Consider the following 20,196-nt stretch of genomic DNA (forward strand, 5'->3'; position numbering starts at 1 on the left):
AATTTTTTTCCATGATGGTCATGAAACTTGATTTAGTCCTTTGGTCTATTCCATCTTCACTAGCGTGAGAATTATTAACTAAGAGAGATATTTACACGAATAGAGGCCATGTGATTAGCATGGTGCAAGACTATCATTTAACCGAACACAGGACAAACACATGGTAAAGGACAAAGGATACAACTAGATAATATGGGAATTAAATTTCCATTTTCTTCCAGAATTTTATCCAGAATCCATTTGATTTGTAGTTAGCAAAGCAACCACTTATGCCACATTGAAGCATATATTATTCCTCCTCTTAAGCTGCACTTTTAATTATCCACAATTGCGTCTAGCTTCTGTCATGTGGTCCACAAGATAGTGATGGTGTGTGCATGCGTGTGTGTCTAGAGGGTGTATACGATATAAACTGCCAAAAAAATACTGACGATAGAGCATAAACTACTGAACAAAAGTGTCTAATAACATTTTTCTGTAACTTTCGTGGTTTCCCTAGAAAAACATATTATCTGTGAGTCTAATGTTTTTGGAAATGATAGTAGACCGTTATTATTTACTTCGGTCTGCCAGGTATATTGCAACTGTGGTTATATCCTTGTTTACAGATCAGGTACTCTGTTGTGTCTCTATTATGATGGTGTTAGTGCATGTTGGATGAAAGGCAGTGATGTTTACATTAATCAGACAGTAAATATTAGACTACTATGAATCCTAAAAACATTTTATTTTAGGAATTAAAAACAAAAATAGAAGAAAAAAATTTTACTACACATGTTTAGTAGACTGAGATGTACAGTCTGTAAAATTTTGGCAGTTTATATCGTTCACTTCCTGTGTTTATATATGAACCTGGGCTCGCTAGTTTCATAGCCAGACGGTGCGATTAGACATACTGTTGATGAAATTTTGCAAAATAAAACTAATAGACTGTGAACACAAGATTACTGAAATACTGATCCACAAAACACACAAAACAAGAGCACACGAACCTACATACCTAAGAATTGTAGATTTTCAAATAAACAAACAAAGAATGTGATTAAAATCAAACCCTCACTAGATATAGTTTTATTTCTAAGCTAAGTACAGAGTGGGCCAACACCACCTGCTGAGTGGGCCATAAGTCACGTTACCCCCCTCCCCCCAATTTGTTTATTTCACAACTAACGACCAACTCATATACGTACAAATACCTTATTCATCCAGAAGATCTGTGTGCACCATCGTTATCATGACATAACTGAATACTACGCCATGTTCGACATGAAATTTTGCGAAGAAAAGCGTGTTATATTCCTGAATGCTTGTGCCACAGCAAAATTGCAGTTGATTAATTGCATAATATTAAAATATTACAGAAGTAGCGTGACTTACGGTCCTACCTGTACTGTCCACCACTGTTTAGTAACGGTTAGCACGTCTGACTGTGAAACGAGAGGGTCTGTTTTCATATCCTGGTTGGGTTTTTTTTTTTTTTTTTTTTTTTTGCAGGGTTTTCCTTCAACCAATTTAAACAGAGTTGCTGAGTAACTTTCGGTGTTGGACCTCGGACTCATTTTGCCATCATTAATTCACATATCATCCATACAATAGCCTGGGTTAAGTTTACAGTGCGACGTGCTGTAATTGTACAAGAGCGCGGCCATTCGGCTACCCAATCATTCACAGAATAGGAGTGGTAAGCACAATATGCGTCAGGTTGCAGTACAAGCCTTCGAGTTCCTCCTTCGTACAAAAGAAAAAAAAAAGCTAAGTAATGCTTTGTGTTGCTGTTTAGTGAGTTAAGGCTCATTCACAATGAAAATTAAACATAACGTAAGCGTTAACTTAAGAATATAAACGTTACTGTAAAATCAAGATCATTCACGATAGGAACATAAACATACTTGATAACCATGGAAACATAACGACGCCATTTCCTCATATTCTGTCTTATACTTCAGCGCTCCACGATTGTGTTCTCTTTGCAGATCACGTAAGCCATGGTCGACCGTGCATAAGCATGAAAGTTTGGAGTTTGCAAACTTTCATATTAACGTCTTACGATAATGTTTATGTCAATGGTTATGTGAATCATTGTGAAAGATCCCATTTGGTAGCCTGGGCGCAAACTTCTGTGTTTATATTACGGTTATGTTTAATTTTCATTGTGAATGGGCCTTTAATATTAATATGATTTGGTGCAATCAAATCGCCAACGTGAGTAGAAGGAAAGACGGTTGACGATCATTGTTGCGTGAAAGCATGTGTGAAGGTTAATTTCAACAGAAACCTAACAAACAAATGAAGCGGTAACGTACAAAATAAGCTAAACTTTACAATGAATTTTCATAACAGCCCAACATTTGCAAACGTTAATAAAAATCGGTATTAATTTATATGGTGTAGACATCGATAAATTGATTTTCAGTTTGCGAAATTGAACTATGATGAAAATACGGGACATTTGTGCATCTCGATAAAAATTACACGGACGCCAGACACCTGGGCCAAAAAAAAAAGTGGACAGCCCTGTGTTTTTTATGGGATGTATGGTAGGCTTAAAGAATTACTACAAGAATTAATTTGAGTGTGGTTTGCGTTTCTGTTTACTTATTTCGAGGAAATTTTTTGCGACAAAAAAGTTTATTTCAAATGTTTTATTATTTGCCGAAAGTATCATTGCGTAAACAAGTAGTTTACTAGACTTTTCATTATTGTTTAATTTAGTCAATAATTCAATATACATATTGCTCGATATGTTGTACAGAAGTTTTGAGTTGTAATTTGCAGGAGTTAGAAACATCATCATCATTATATCATTTTATAACATTAAAAGAAACTAATTTTTGACCTACAATTAACATATTAAATATACCGCCATAGATAAGAAGCATTCCCAAAATTCATTACACATTAACCGATGACAAGAGGATTGCGAAGTCTTTTATTTTATTCCCAGACGGCGCTGTAATCAGTTCTTTTTGGAAGAACGTCAAGCGTGGCTAATCCTAGGAAGAGGTGAGAAATTCTCTTTATTATATAAGATTTAAAATTTTTGTGTAATACTAAAATATATATACGATGCAGTATACTATTCGTATCCTACATAAATTAAGTTCTTTTTGTTATATTTAAAAGATTTCGTACAGGAATCCTTGGAAATTCCTCTTTCACTTGTGTCTCCATTGCCGATATGAAAAATAGTTTTAGTAACACCGGTACTTTGGTGTATTTTCTTTAATATCGCCAAGCCTGTAACATATTGCAAATCTTAGAATTTCATATTAATGTATTGTAATAAACTAATAAAGATAACAAAATCACTAACAAAATTGTTTACCTAACCTTATTTCACATGCTAAATAAGTCATATTTTATGTTTAAAAATGTGCAGCCAGTATGCAACGAAACAGGACCGATAAACTGTGTTCTATACATAAAACTGGGTTTAATTGATTTTCACAATATATATTTAGCAACATTTCCTGCTGCTAATCATAGTGAACGCTTGCAAAATAAGGCTACTTAAGTTACTGATTGATTTCTGTCTCAGAAATCGCACCTTCAACATCCTGCGCATTTGTTATCTTTAAGTGTAAATTATCTGTAAGTGTATGTAATATTTCATTGCAAATACAATCAATTTGTTATACTTAAAATAATGGCTACCGTAGGTTGTACCCAAGGTGTCTGGATGTAGTCTATTAACAAGGGCGCTGATATTCTAGTTTTTGGAAAGTTTTTTAATTACAAATTATATCTTTGAGTGGAACTTGAGCAGAGGGGCTGAAGCCAAGAGAAAAAACACGTTCTAGTGAGGAGGGTCGCGCCCAGTTACTTATGTAACTGCAGAAACATAATCTAGGAGGTAGCGTGAGTGAATGGGTGTTCTGTACCGAGCTTTGGTCTCTGTACTTAAGAATAACCCATCTTTGTAACTTAGAACATTCAAAATCTGTATTTGAAGAGAGAAAATGATTCTTAAAATGTGATTGGTCTTAGTAGTTGAGTTATTCAGGGTACTGTGACGCTATGAATCTATATTGGTTGTCACAGGTCTTCACAAAATAGGCACAGCTAACAAATACAGTATTGAGACTTATATGTATCACTAATAAGTGTAAGAAAACCTACTTAGTGTAGCAATAATTACTCTAATTGTAGGAAAATGAGCAGTTCTGAGGAGGTGTCGTGGATTTCCTGGTTCTGCGGCCTTCGAGGAAATGAATTCTTTTGTGAAGTAAGTATTTTCTTATTTGAATAGCTAATTCCTAATAATATGCTGCTCAGTATTACACATAAGCTTTGTTATTTAATTATTGTTAACCTAAATCATTGGTAAATATATCGGATGTTTCCGTTTATATGCATGTGTCACTGATTATTTATATGAGCTGTGTGGAGTGCGTGGCTTTTAGCACAAGATAGGCTAGAACATATTGACCATCAGAACAAGATTATTCATAAATATACAAATTTTACACTCTTAACCTCATAATGGGTCATTCCATGTGAACTCAATTAATTTGAAAAAAAAAGTGTTGCATGACTGTCATCAAAAGTAACATTTTTTCGAGGTCGCAATATGACATGCATAATTCTGAAAAAAAATCGTAAAATGTAAATAGTTTGCGTGCCAGGGCTATCCAAAATTTGAAAATCAGCATTGGAATATAAAAACGTGGTGTCGAATATCTCTTATGAAAAGCAAATGACTAACAATAAATATTTTACTTATACCCTATATCATTTGAAAGAGCTTTTCATCCCCACAGTACAAACTAAGCAAACAGGTATGTTTCAAAACTTCAAGGGTTGTCCACAGGAGTGTCGCATAATATAACGAAAAATTGCTGAAATTTGGTGTTTTATAATATTTTCTCAAAATTATTTTTTTCAAGTTTTCACGACTCTATTTGGCGATGTCTGGGAGAGATTTCAGATTTCATACATTTTCCTCATATTCAGTACAGTTTAGTAGTTTGTGTCGTAAATTTCGTTTTCCAACTCTGGCTGATCATTTTTTTTTAACTGGTGAAATCAAAACAACTCCAATAGATTCTATGAGATTCCTTACTAATATTAACAGCATCAAAATAACAATAGAAGAAAAAGCACTGATCCAATATGAAAAACTTATCACATTACCAGGAAACAATTGGCATTCATACAGTCCTCTCTGTAAATTAAAAACTGAAAATAGTTTCACATCCATGGCTCAAGAATTAAAACAGAAAATCAACATCCCGAATTTAAAAGAAAACTTACAAATTAAACCAAACCCTTTAACTCTATTTAATATAGAGTATAATCTAAATTTAACAGAAGAAATACTGAAATCAGAAGTAAACACTGAAATAATGAAACAGTTGTCTTTAGATACAATTAATATTAGGTACCCTCCACAAAACTGGCTTCATTTATACACCTACGGATCCTTGATCTCCAGGGAACAAGGTGCTGGTGCAGGTGTTGCGTGCTGTCTCTTCTCACTTTATAGATCTCTTGGATATGGAACAACAAGTTTTGATGGAGAAATCATTGCAATAAGTGAAAGTCTCAGAAATCTTCTATGCCACATCAATAAATTTAAAAATGGAGTTGTATTGTCAGACTCCAAAGTAGCTATTCTATTAATAGTCTCTAGACACACACCTTCATTTCAAAAGCAGAAATAACTAAAATGCTCTCTCAATTAATAACACTCAATAAAAGAATTGTATTCCAATGGATACCATCCCATTGTGGAATCCTGGGAAACGAGAATGTGGATGCTTGAAAAAAATGGAACACTCTGCATCATAATGCACAGTTATTTCCTGATTTACCACAAATCGTCTGTAGCTGCATTTAGATTGGCAACAGGCCAGGACTGTTCGGCCAAGCACCTGCGTAGAATTGGAATATATGAGTCCCCTAACTGCCCATTGTGCAACTCTAATCAAGAAATTGATTTGGAACACCTCAAAATCTGTGCTTCATTGGCTGACCATGACAATATCTTTGAAAAATATTGGAGTGCAAAAAGTCAAATGACTTTGTCAAATGCCTGGCATTAGAAAACAACATTATTTTGTATAGGCCCCTATCGTGCAATGTGTCTGGAATGTTTTCACAGATAATTTTAGATATGAAATAATCTTATAGCCTTCGAATTACAATTTTATATTGCCTAAAAATTAAACATCCAAGGGTTGCAAAAATCTTGTAGATTTTGGAGGAATAATTTGTTTTTTAATTGTCTTACATGTAAAGTATGTTTACTCCTTCAAAAGTAAATATAGTGTCATCTATCTGACCACTCCAGGAATCCAGAAGTATAGTAGCGTGCCTTTCTTAACATCCGGGAGAAATACATCTCTTAACCATCTTCTCACGTGATTTTTTTTTGTCAGTTTACCAGAACTACTTGCATCGACCATGACATTAAATGGCTTATCATTGTCTACACGTTATTTTACTTCAGGTTCAAATTCTCCTTTCGGTTCTTGAAAGCATAGTATGTACAGTCGTGTTCCTAAACTTCCAGCTGCATGCATACCTATGAATCTGGACGGTGTACGAATGAGTGAAAGATGCCATAGATTGCACAATTACTTCACTAATGTGAGTTACGAGAAAACAAACTGAATAGAGCATTATTGCGAGAACTATGACACGATGTTGTGGAGCAATGAGGATCTGAGTGCACGAAAGAAGTGGTATAAGTAACAACGATTTTCAAGTCATTATTTTTCCTAAACGAGGGAAAAGCGAAATGAATGACTATCACCACGTTTCTTAACGAATGCAAATTAGCTTAAATATGTATTTTCATTACATTCAGAGGTACATGACCTGGGACAGTTCCCTTGTAAGAAAGAGTTCGAGATGAGGTGAGAATGAAACATCCAAAAAATCTATTTACATTTTTAAAATTAACTTCTAAAACTGTGTACATGTCTCATCTGTTACAAAAGAATGGCTGATATGAAGGAATCTTCAGTTTCTTCATTTTACCACTATGCCAAATGACATTCTATCACCTTTTCTCAGAACACATTTTGCATTAGTCTATATAATACACTTGTCACTTTAGTAAGTGATTTGGATGTAACATGAACCATTGTTCCCATAACTTCTTGACTAGCACCAAGTGAAAAGTTTAACAAGAAACAGTAGTATTGATTCAGGAGAAACACATGCTTATGCTTACCTTGTGGCCTTGATGCTGCGAATTTTGATTGTTATGAAGCAATTATTCTCTCTTATGGATGAATCTGTTGTAAATCAATCTAGCATTGCTTAGATCTAGACACAATAATATTGAACAATTTCCATGCTGCCAGCCATACATGTTCGTTCTTCCTTGTGACCTTGGCTTCCAAATTTTGTCTAACATGGAGTAGTTGTTCCCTTTCATGAATGAATCTATCATGTATCTAGACCTACTTTTTCTAGCAACTGAAGTGGTATAATACCGGTATCTGTCAGTTATATATTTCTTTCCTCTATTTCAAGAAGGCCAAATTTGGCCTGACCAATACTCAGCCTTTCAGAAGCACATTTATCCCTAATATGAATGTGCATTCTCTCAGGATAACTTGCAAGGGAATTCTTAATGAGCTCATGACGAAATCTCCCCTCAAACTGTGCACACAGTTATATCTCCACAACACAAATACGGTGTATAAAAAATTAGCTGCCTGTAACTTAAACTGCCTGTATGAAAACTTACTTGGAGTGTTGTATTAAGAAACAGCTCGTATTTGGAGAGAGCAGTTGAGTTGCTGTCCTCTGTGAATACCTACGCTGTTATATGATATGCGAGATGACCTTGTGCACTCAGTGTGCTTTTGTTTTGTCGACAATGAACATCATCTACTCAAAACCAGATACTAAGCTACTCCGTTTTTTATAATCTTTTATTCTAATTTTTGTACAGTATTTGTCTACGTGCTGTGGAGACCTAACAATGTGTGCAAGTGGAGGGAAAGTTTCGACGTGAGCTAATTAACAGTTTCCTTACTAATTACAAAGCTATCAATATGTGAGCTATTATGAAATTCATATAGGAATAGCAAGAGTTGAGAAACACTGTCAGAGTAGAGGAAACATTGACAAATATACAGTAAGTATTTTGTGGATAACTTGTACTTCTCGTCAGAACTTTTAGATTTGATCATGTGTAAGAAATATTTACACTGAGAGAACTTGCTGAAATGCATTTCGTGCCAGGAATCTTTGAACAGGTTCGACAGTCTATGGCATGATGTTGTAATGCCTGTATTGAGGCTGGTGGAAGACAGTTTGAACAATTTATGTAAGGAGTACTGACTGGTATTTGAATTGTGTTTCTCTTTCAAGTGAATACTTACATTACATTCGATAATTACCAAACAAAAATTTTTCAGTCACTGGTTTCTATAACTTGAAAGTTTTTCATAATTATTTCTTCTTTCATCCCTAAAAGTTTTTAACAGTGACAGAATCAGATAAGTAAAGGAGGTTGTCACGTTCGAGTAGAACTCATTCCATTGTTAAAAGAAAATTTTATACTTATAAGCAGATTTTCAAATTGACAGCTCTGTTCAGCGACCTTATAACTTATCCATATGTATATAGATAGTTGTTTAATACACGTTTCACTGTATGCTCTTGGTATTAAAGAGTTTGAATTTCGTATGCAGGATAATATGTGTTTAACTTCAGAAATGTAGAACTGCCATGTAGGCATGTTTATAATTTGAAAAAAGAAAATTAAATTTAATCACACACCATGATGTGATAGCGTATCCTACTTCAAATTCAACAGATTCTAGTTTTATCTCCCTTTCATAGGAGCTGTATCTTTGTCTCTTGTATTGTGAATCTATAATGTTGAACTGAAATCTTCCCAAGATTAAAACTGTATTCTTAATGGTGATGACAGTTGCAATGGTCGTGATTTAGTAGAGAGAGATTCTGATGTTCGTGCACAACAAAACTAAATAATACAACTTCTTCAAATTCAGTTTTAAGGGTTTTCAAAGTATAGTTAGGGGAATAAGGCCAAAACTAAGGGCTAAATATTTCGCAAATGGGCTTAAATTTCGAGGATATGGCAATTTAAAAACTAATATGTTTACGAATTAAACTATAGTCTGTTGACATTTCAGCAGACAGGCTTCATTTTTTAAATATTAACTACTTTACAAGTTAACAAACTTCGTTCTTTGCACATTAATAAATCGATGTTATAAAATTTCATCAGAAATTTCATTTCTAAAAATAAAAACATACGACAACTGGAATATAGTAGGCCTATGGATTGATAATAGAGGTAGAACAAGTTCAGACACGCTTGGAACATTATTTTACGTCCAGATTTGGATATGAACGAGAAATGTCAGGTAAATTTTATCAGAAATCCTCTCATTCAGAGGCAGGATTATTTTATGTACCATCAATTTACGATGTGGAACATTCAACTTCCCTTTCAAACGAAACCATGCCATGGGTTTTTATTGCCCTTAAAATAAGTGATCCCCTGTTTTGTTTAACTTGAATTTCACGAATCACTTATGAAAAGAAACGAAATTCATGCATCTTGCTGTAAACTTTAGGCCTATCTTTTTGTATACAGTAGCATGCAAATTAATTCGAACAACGTAATTACTTATGCAAAAACACTCAAACAGAATAAAAAAAAAAAGGATCTAAGACATATCTCAGTAATCTATGTGGCCTCCCTTGTTCCTAATAACAGCTCTGAGACGATTTGGCATGGATTCCACTAATTTCCCACAAATATTCTTCATTTCTTCATCGCAAAACCATACACCAATGAGAGCAGAAATCACCTTCTCCTTTGTAGAACAATCCATTTTTTGCATTCTTCTTTTGCAAATTGACCACAAGTTCTCAATGGGGTTGATGTCGGATGAGTTGCCTGGCCAGGGAGTACCTGAATATTCTTCTTGTTGAAGAATTCTGTAGTTTTTCGAGACATATGGGATGGTGCCAGGTCTTGTTGGAACACACCTCTGCCATCCGGAAATGATTTTTGCAGCTGGGGTACGATTCTGGTTTCCAATAAGTGAATATATTTGTCAGAATTCATCATTCCCTTGATAGCTATTAATGCTCCAGGCCCTTCATGTGTAAAACAACCCCAAAACATTACTTTAGGGGGATATTTGGGTGCTTGTTGGAGATGAGCTGCTGTTACTTTTTCGGATCCTTTCCGTACATAAGAAACACGGTGGCCGTGGACCTCGAAATGAGCCTCATCGGAAAAAGTACATTCTTCCAGTCATTCACTGTCCAGTGTTGATGTAATTTTGCCCACATTAAGCGTTTTTTGCACATAACAGGGGTTAGCAGTTGCTTCTTAATAGGCTTACGAGCCCTTCATCCAGCTTCCAAAAGCCTACGCCGCACTGTTGTGACGTGAATATTCGCCCCAGTGGTAGCCATTAACTCGCGGGTTAAGTCGACAGCAGTTAGTCTAGGATTTAATTTACTTTTCTTGACAAACGATCATCTGCAGCAATTTGCCTCTGTGTCATAGAAGAATGCCTAGCCATGCCTAATGTTACAGTTACCATAGCACTGTAATCATAAAAAAGATAGAATCATGGAATAGAGAAAATAAGCGAGATAAATAAGCGCAAGAAACAAATGAGTGAAATTAGGGAACAGTGGGTTAATGTAAGAAATATATCTAACAATGAACCTATTTGTACAGGGATATAGCAATGATTAGTGATTAGTAGTAAGTAAAATGAGATCGAGATAAGTAAACTACTACTAGTAAAATAGGATCAAGAAAGAAGTGGAAGTGACAGTTTTCAATATATAAATTAAGTCATTAGTTTTGAAATGAAGGTGAGAGTAGAGGAAATTAATTGGGGATGAATATAAGAGGTTTCAGAAAATTGTGGAGAGAAAAATGAAACTGTTATAGTGCAAAGTAATGATTAATGATTAGAATTATAGAGAAAGATAGTATGAGATAAGTTAAAAATAAAAGAAAAAAGATAGTAATGAATACGCAGTATAGTAAAATAAATAGATTAATGTTACTGGATGATAATGAATTGGAAAATAAATATTATTTAGGAGAATGTTCATGATTTATATAAAGCAGTGGCTAGGCATAAAAACTATATTTCAAGGACAGGAAAGGAGGCACAAATGGTGACGTTTGGTAATAAGAGGGAATAATAAACTAGCAGGTATGAACTTTAGGTATAATAGTGCATTCCGCAAGAAAGTGTTTATGTAATAAATGTAACTGTGACACCCTATGCAAAATTGTGAGGGCCACATTACACGAATGTAATTGATGACATGAAATGTAGTGTATATATAAAAAGAGAGGCCTAAAGTTTGCAGCAAGATGCAAGAATCTCGTTTATTTTCATAAGTGATTCGTGAAATTCAACTTGAACAAAACCTTGCAATCCAGATTCATTTCTTCACTCTACAATAAGCACTTGGAATCATTTTTAAATCATATGTACTGTATAAGAAAAGTATTATTTAGTTAATACTGTACAGAAGTTCTTTCTCTTTTCCTATTCTTCCGAACAGTTTACTACAGTCTACTGGTCCAACAAAATATAAACTTAATATTTTATATATAAGATGCATATGTTACAATATAATACATACGATTTTGCAGGTATTTAAGTTGTTCATTCCTTATATTTTTCTCTCAGGTTGATGAAGACTATATTCAGGATAAATTTAACCTGACAGGCTTAAATGAACAGGTGCCACATTATAGGCAGGCCCTCGACATGATTCTGGATCTGGAGCCAGGTTAGTATTACTTTCTAACTTTTATTTAAATTTACTCGTTTTGCTATTCCGTTATATTATTATGTGGTAAGGAGATTGTTTATTGTATTATATAACATAATATAAACTCTACTGTCATTTATTTATTTCAGATGATGAGTTGGATGACAACCCAAACCAATCGGATCTAATTGAACAGGCAGCTGAAATGTTGTATGGGCTAATCCATGCACGATACATTTTAACAAATCGTGGTATAGGTCAGATGATAGAAAAGTACCAATCTGGTGATTTTGGTCATTGTCCAAGAGTATATTGTGAAAGTCAACCTATGCTACCAATAGGTAAGTACAAAATACATCTATTCTTTGATTTCTTTCATGCCACACTAAAATCTTTGTATTGTTGAGTCTTATGCTCAAGATGCTGTTTTATATCAGATTATTCAAAAGTCACTTCAAACTTTAAAGTGTTATAAATATTATACAGTAGAAACTGATTATTCATTCTATTAACCAATTAGCAGATTATAAACTGTCTTTGTCTCACTTTTTTTTCACCCTGTAGAAAAAGAGTGATTTTTGTGATTCTATAATTTTACAGCGATTTCTTCTAAACTGTTGGACGGATTTTGTTCCTATTCTGTATCAGAAAGTTTAGTTCATTATAATCACTTTTACTAAAATATTAATTTGACATTTTTTAGATACTGTACTACCTTCGTGTTCTCTGTTTTAGTATGTAAATATTAGTCTTTTTCACGTCCATATTCTCTCTCTCTCTCTCTTCCCTTGTTGACTATGTCCAAAAATGTATTTGATTTCCTATGCTTGTTTTACTTAAGAACTTATACACAGGTGATTTTTAATCTGAAATTGAGATTTTCTACACTACATAAATTATCATTTCACACTTCAATGATTAGAAAATATATAGGATTATATATGGTAACTTAATGTAAGGAAGTGGATTCTCTGTTTTCATCTTATAATTTATCCTTATAGCCCCTAGCCATTCAATTTTAAGTGTTTTCGGTATTTTGAACTTTATATTCTACAAGAATTAATATATGATATCTGATACGTAAATGACATGCCACATAATACTTGTGAAAGTTAAAGGGATAATGATCCACATTGTCCAGAGATTGTGTAACGAGTACAATGTTTGTTACAACCAGGCTGATTATTGTGTAAGTTTTTATTCAACTGTTTATATAGCAGAATTCAATATATTACAATAACATTCAGTATAAACATAGATTAAAATATGTATAATTAGGAACTGATAGCTCTACAGAAAGATATTATATAAAAAAGTCGCACTTTGATTTTCAGAGAAAATGAAACTTTCTTTCTTCAAATCTTTATAATTAGGAACTGATAGCTACAGAAAAACATATCCAAAAGTCATACTTGGATTTTCAGAGATAATGAAAGTTCTTTCTTTCTCTCTTGAAATGTTGAGACTTTTTTGTGGAAAAAGCGAAGTTAGTGTAGTGATTCCCCTATATATAAATATAATAAAATGTAAGAGATAGCTCTAAAGGGTCAGCATTCCATTATAAACTCTTTTTGACAGGACTATCTGATGTTCCTGGAGAAGCTATGGTGAAGTCATATTGTCCCAAGTGCATGGATGTTTACACACCAAAGTCATCACGTCATCACCACACAGACGGTGCCTATTTTGGTACTGGTTTTCCTCAGATGCTTTTTATGGTTCATCCAGAATATCGACCAAAACGACCTGCTAACCAGTTTGTTCCCAGGTTAGTAACATCTCTTTACAGACAATGTTCTTAATGTACGGTATGTTTTAATTTTCAAAGGTGAATATGTGTTAGAGACCCTAAGGATGCTGGATTTGGGTATTTTTGTCGGATTACCAAGTTTTGGTTAATGATTAAGTGAATGTGAGTCTATATATTGTATTTCCATACAGAACACGCAGCATAACCTGAACTTATTATACACACCCTGCCTTTCGACCTACAATCAATTCAGTCGGCTGGTATCTACATCAACTAGAATCAGTAGTGAAAAGTTGGTGTGGACTTACACATTACCATTAAACTTTGTCATCACAGGTTTTAGATTTTATATGGCCTGTATTGTATATTGTTTTATTAGATATTGAACGTCGTGATTTTCGTTGTGTAGGTAATTAAATTATTGTGATGTTAGAGTTTTAGTAAAGAGGCCCTTAAAATTTACCAAATTATAGAAATTCTTATATAATGTTACATTATTTGAAGAATTTTATTTTGTTTTGTTAGTATTGAAATTATCTTCCAACGAAAGTAAACCCTTTACTAAAAAGTAAATTGTTTTCTTATTACTCTTATTATTTTTATATGTTTATTGACTTATGTATAAATAGATTAAATACGGTACTGTACTATCAAGTATCGAATTTGAAGAACTGCAGTACATTCAAATTGAACTATCTTATCAGTATTTACTATTAGACTGTTCATGTCTTATAAGTTTAAACAAAAGCAGTTTTATTTTTCAAACAAAGATAGTTTTATTTTGAACTTTTTTTTTGCAGTAAAGCATATTTCATTGTATTTTACATACTTGGGAATGTATAGTGAACATTTTGGGTCATTTTAATCATTTTTTTTATCTTTTACAAATCCTTATGAGGAACAGTTATTTCAGTATAATTAACATTTAACAATAGAATACCATGAGGAAGCTGTGAGCTGTGTTTCAAGCTTAAACCTATTGCGCGATGTAACATTGTTTGTTAGCTTCTTGTCAACAAGTGCAGAAGTCTACATACGGGGTGCTCAGAACACAAGGGAATCAAATCACAAAAATAAACTTTTCAGAAACTTAGACTTAAAGTCTTTTACGTATAGTTAATTACCCATTAAAAGTTAGTGTGATTTTAAACATCTGCATCATTGCAAAGATTGTGAGGACATGATTCTTTTATGCTCTGAAAGTAGCCTCATCTAAGGTCTATACAGACGAAATGTCTCCCAGTTGACCAAAAGTGGACTTCATTCCCTTGTGCTCTGAACGTCCCATATATAAAAGAAGTTAATTATTGCTTCAACACTGTTTTATTCATTTTAGAGTGTCTACCAGTAACGAAAGTAAAGAAAAAGTAACTTACTTAAGCATTGAAGGGCTTCCAGCAGAAAGGGGTTGGCTCCACTTTTTGGTCAAATTAGTATTTTGCTTGTTTCATACATTAAAAAATATGCCCGATCTTTTAGTGCAAGAATGGTGTCATTCCGAGCACTTGGTAGTAAGTTACACTGGAATTGGAGCTGAGCTCCCAATTATTTTGTTGCAAAAAGGAGGTAGTTCCTGAGCTATACAGGGGAACTGTCGTTAATTTCTGGGTATCATTGTTTGAGATATTTCAAACAAAAAAGTTGAATACAATTTTCCTCATTTTTGCTTCCGTTTCGAGATAAAATTGTTATATATGAAACATTTCATGGCATGTTATGGGAAAGTCATTGATTTAATTCCCAGTATACTCAGTCAATTTAAGAGAGCAATGTATTATGATAATATATGATTTAAAAGAATTTTAGTTTTATGCTTTAAATGTGCAGAAATTCGATCTGAACAAGTGTAACTTTTCGTTCTGCAAAGGAATTTTACAATGGTACATTTTGTTCAGATCACATATCTGCACATTTAAAGGACAAAACTAAAATCCTTTTAATCATTTATTGTCATAATACACTGCTTCCTTCAATTGACTGAGCACATTGGCTTTCTCAAAACACACTATGAAATATTTCACATAAAACGATTTTTTTCTCGAAAAGGAAGCAAAAACGAGGAAAAATTTATTAACATTTTTTATTTGAAATATCTTACACAATAACCACTTGGAATTAATGATGTTACTTATGGTTCATATATATCTGCTAGGTCTTGTGTTGTAGTTTATGACATTCGCACAGTAAATGTGTGTTGTGTAAAATGTGACTAATTATATCCCATTTTATTGCAAACAGGGAGTATCTCCATTATTTGTTTATATTTTACCTCCTTAAAATACTGACTAATAAACGAGTGAGTGATAAATGAAACTCCTAGGTACCTAGGACATACTCTGAAAAAGGAAAGAAGCTCAGTTAAAATTTGAATTTTTTTCTTCCCTGCCCCCACAACTTTGTAAAAGTGTAGCTACCTCATTTTTGCAGAGAGCCCTTCAGTTGGTAACGAAATGTAACGAATTTAGAAGACTTGAATGATCATGGGTAACGAAATTACGCATATTGTTTTGCTTCACTTCTGCTTCCTGGCATTTGCTGCCTGAGCTCCAGTGGTCAATAGTCAGTAATTATATATGCGAGGAGAGAAGTTATGTAAGCATCCATTGAACTAAGATCAGAGAACTTAGGAACAAGTCTGATGACAGATCATAAGACGACTGAAATGTGATTTATGTTTTTTATTGTGCTTATGAGTAATTATTAAGTTGTGGTAATTAAAAAGTAATTTCTGTTTCACATTTATGGTATAAAGACCCTGATTTTATTTTGACTGCTGGGTTAATGACAATGAAAGTGATATACTTCGATAAACGTGGATTTCTGTCTCACTTTGTATTAAAGCGGGTGGAAGTGATTTATTAACAAGTCTTCGATGAAGAAATCTTTGGAATATCCTCCCTCAAAAATATGAAGTAGGAAGAATTTACTTTTGAATTGGAGAAGGGGAAGAAATGCTTCTCTAGTAATGGTGAAGTGATATGTTGTCAAATGTGTGAAAAACAAGAGTGTTTTTTTTTTTTTGTTTTTTTTTTTTTATTAGCTTATACAATTTTTTCCAGTCACAGGACTATGTCCTATTTTCTGGTATAGATAATTGAAAGTATTTTTAGTAGTTTATTTTATTGGTTTTCGTATTTTCGCATGTTTTACAGGCAAATTATATTATTACCACGAATATGATTGATTTTTTTATTTCGATGCATAAATTTTTACTGCATATGATTCATTTTTAATACATACTTCAGTAATTTTAAATGCATGTATATTTTGTAATTTTGTAGTGCATAAACTTCTGCAGTGTTCTCATTACTTACCAGTTAAGTATCAGGTGTGTAGGTACAAGATCATCTTCGAGTATTCTACATGGAAGTACGAAAATAGCATATTCAATAACCAAAATTCTACCAGCCTATAATTACTTACGGATGTGTGCTGTATTGAAATAATTCATGATCTCTTGCAGATTGTATGGATTCAAGATTCATCCCTTGGCATACCAGATTCAGCAACAGGCATCGTCAAATTTTAAGGCACCTCTCAGAGCTCTGAGTTACAACAATGGAAAGCGTTGAGTTGAAAATAACAATGTATGTGTCAACAAAATTCACCACATTGCTCCAAGACTTGTGAAGTGATGTACTAAAAGAACCGAAAACAGCTCGTAGATATGTGCAAGTGATAGACACTGGAACACTTACGATAATTTTCAAATCTGCGGGGAAAAAGTAGTGATTAAATGTTACATTACTTAACCATATACCAATAAATCAAAATTGATAAGTGTAGCCACCTTGTTGGAAGTTAGCTGTCATTTCTTTTTCTTTCTTTCCACTGTTTCCCACTAGACGATTTATACCAGATTGAATGCAAATTTCTGAATATAAGACATTGACGCTTCTTTCTCATTTCCCATATTTTTATACCTATGTTTAGTATAAGTCTAGGTATACGAGTACCACTCTGTATCGAAATATTATTTGCTAATTATGGAGAACTTTAAATTTATTTGTGTGTCACATTACATATCCAAGATGCAGTATATTTGTATTTGAAATATTTGATCTAAAATTTTAAAGTGGATAACTCCAGAGAAGGGACAATACTGTACATACAGTAAACTTAGTATGTATGTTGAAAGGTCGTATAACTTCGAAATATGTGTGATGAATGCACTTGTAGTGAGGGATAATTAGTTTTTTTTTTCTTTAATTAGTTGTAATAATTATTATGTAGACTGCATTTTGGTCTGTATTGTGAACACTAGAAATAGTTGTCTTCTGTTATGGCAGTCTAATATATCGTGTTGCCAAGAAGTCTATTTTGCAAACAAAATGTTGTCTGTAGCTATTAGATTTATTTATGTATTCATATATGATTTTTGAAACATTCATTGTCACTCGTTCATTTTATTACATACAGGTCGCTGTTAACTAACATTTATTTTTTTCCATTATCTATTTGAGACAACTTTCAAGCTGTGTGTATCTTCAGCTCTCAAATAACTTAGTATTATTTATCTATTGTATTCTTTTTACATCATATGAACATTCTAACTTCAGAACCTGTTTGGATAATTCGTGATGGCCATATAGGAAATAAGAGAGAAACGAAAACAGAACTCTACGTGTTTGTATAATTTAATAGAATATAGAAAGGTTATGTAATATGAATTTAATAGTTGTTATCATAATCCGATTGTAGAGATAAATAATTTAGTGCTAATACGTGTTTGGGGACACGTGATTGAAGACAGTTATGAATACTATATACATACTCCAAACTTTGTGAAGTTTCATTACATGGCTAAGACTGTTTCATTAGTGCATTACGCACAGGTTATAATGCAAGAATTGTGATGATAGTGAATTTCTCACCTAACTGTGCAGCAAGACTGCTGTATTTACCTAAATAAAAACTCATTTTAGTGCAAAACTATTTTTACAGATTTCAGTGAAGTGTACAGGAATTTGTTTTAATTTAATTCTTATGATTAGCAAAAAGATGATTAATATTATGTATGGATCAATTTTTAGTATTATTATTTTTAGGAGATCTAAGTTTGTGGGATATGGACTTCACTAGAAACTGACTGTGAAAGTTAGCACTTTAATAATGAAACTCTTATTGCAATTTATTAAATCCAAATATTATTATTGTTGCAACACAAATGCCTTTCTTGTATTCACTATGATATTTATATAAAATACATAAAAATCCGAGTGAATTTAATTCAACCTCTTTATCCCGATAGAATTATGTACTTTAATGCAGGGAAAATAGTTATTGGAAACAATTACTAACAGTAACAATTACTTCTTAGTGAATACGAAGGCATATAACTATAGCAACAGGGACATTTATGTAAAAGTTTAGAAGACAGTTTACATTGAACTTGAAAATGAGAGAGATCTAATGTAAGATACTCTCGGCAAAAGTCATTAGTACTATTAACTTCACTGCTTAGAATCATAGATTAATCAATCAATTAGGCAATTTGGACCATGTCAACTCCATGTTAATTTCACAAAGCGCCTCCACTCTGTTCTGTCCATGGAATCATAGATCAAGTTCGTGAAATGCGAGTTAAAAGACTATAACATTGGAATAATGGAAATTTGGTTTTGAGCATAACTGTCTGGGATTTAAAAGAAGTGGCAGGTATGTTATGCTGAAATTGTAAGAAAAAGTGGTATGACTTGGAAATGATCAATTTTCTCTTTTGTCTTACTTTCTACTAAGCAATAAAGACCCTCTTGATTTTGTATTCAGTTCAGTTCTTTTTAATGAAATCAATCTGCAGGGAAATTTTTGCATTTATAAAAAATGTATTTAGTGACGTAATTAGATTTTTAAAACTTAATTGTGTTATATTTTTGTGTTTAATATTTAGATCTGCACATTTGCTGCACAATCATATTCAAAATAACGTGTGTATTATTATATTTGCTTACGTGTGATAAACATAAAAGGATTACAGCAGTAATGATACCATGTCAGATAATATTTACTTAATCAATGCTCAAATGTTCAGTTGGAATTATAAGAACAGTCTTCAGGTCGTGTTTAACTAGACATTGTCTAACTTGCGAAACACCTGACCAAACAAAGGATAAGAATGTCTTCTGCCAAGATTTTTTTTACTTTCTTGATCAATAATAATGGAGTTTGGGTGTGAACATGTCAATTATTTTATGTAGCTATATTCTTGCTTGAACATAAACGAATTTATTGTTCAGTAATGGCCATAGTGCCAGGAAAATTATTTATGCAGTAAAAAAATCTCATAGTGCTGAACACTACTCTGTAATGAATTATACCTTTATTTGTATGTAGTAGATGAAAAGTTGAGAAAGATGATTGTTGATGAAAGGCAATTCATCTTTACTTGACAAAGTTACTTACCTTAACCTCATTTCACAAACTTCAGTTGCCACATGGACCACCACTCTACGAGTACAGTACTTTAATTGTTTACATGAACAGTGTCTCCATCAATTGTATTAAAATCATCAGAGCTAAAGAATCAACCACTATTAACTGCAATGCTATTGGCAGAGGATATCTCTCTGGTTTCAGTTGGATATGGCCACTAAATTAACGTAAGATAGCTATTATTACCTTTTCTCATAAGTATAATCTCTATTAAATTCTCATTCCCGCATTTTTCTGTTAGTTTGCTTTGAACTCACAGT

At 33.0% G+C, this 20,196-nt stretch overlaps 1 protein-coding gene across 1 annotated transcript; it reads left to right on the forward strand.

Moving 5' to 3' along the window:
- Positions 1-2,910: 2,910 nt before the first annotated feature.
- Positions 2,911-19,268, forward strand: CkIIbeta (casein kinase II subunit beta). Its single transcript, XM_069841927.1, has 6 exons — positions 2,911-3,003; positions 4,150-4,225; positions 11,670-11,772; positions 11,904-12,095; positions 13,333-13,522; positions 16,968-19,268. Exons 2-6 carry the CDS (start codon positions 4,154-4,156, stop codon positions 17,074-17,076), a joined length of 666 nt encoding a protein of 221 aa, XP_069698028.1. The 5' UTR covers positions 2,911-3,003; positions 4,150-4,153; the 3' UTR covers positions 17,077-19,268.
- Positions 19,269-20,196: the final 928 nt, after the last annotated feature.

The sequence above is a fragment of the Periplaneta americana genome, chromosome 12, assembly GCF_040183065.1.
Source record: "Periplaneta americana isolate PAMFEO1 chromosome 12, P.americana_PAMFEO1_priV1, whole genome shotgun sequence".
NCBI classification, from domain to species: domain Eukaryota; kingdom Metazoa; phylum Arthropoda; class Insecta; order Blattodea; family Blattidae; genus Periplaneta; species Periplaneta americana.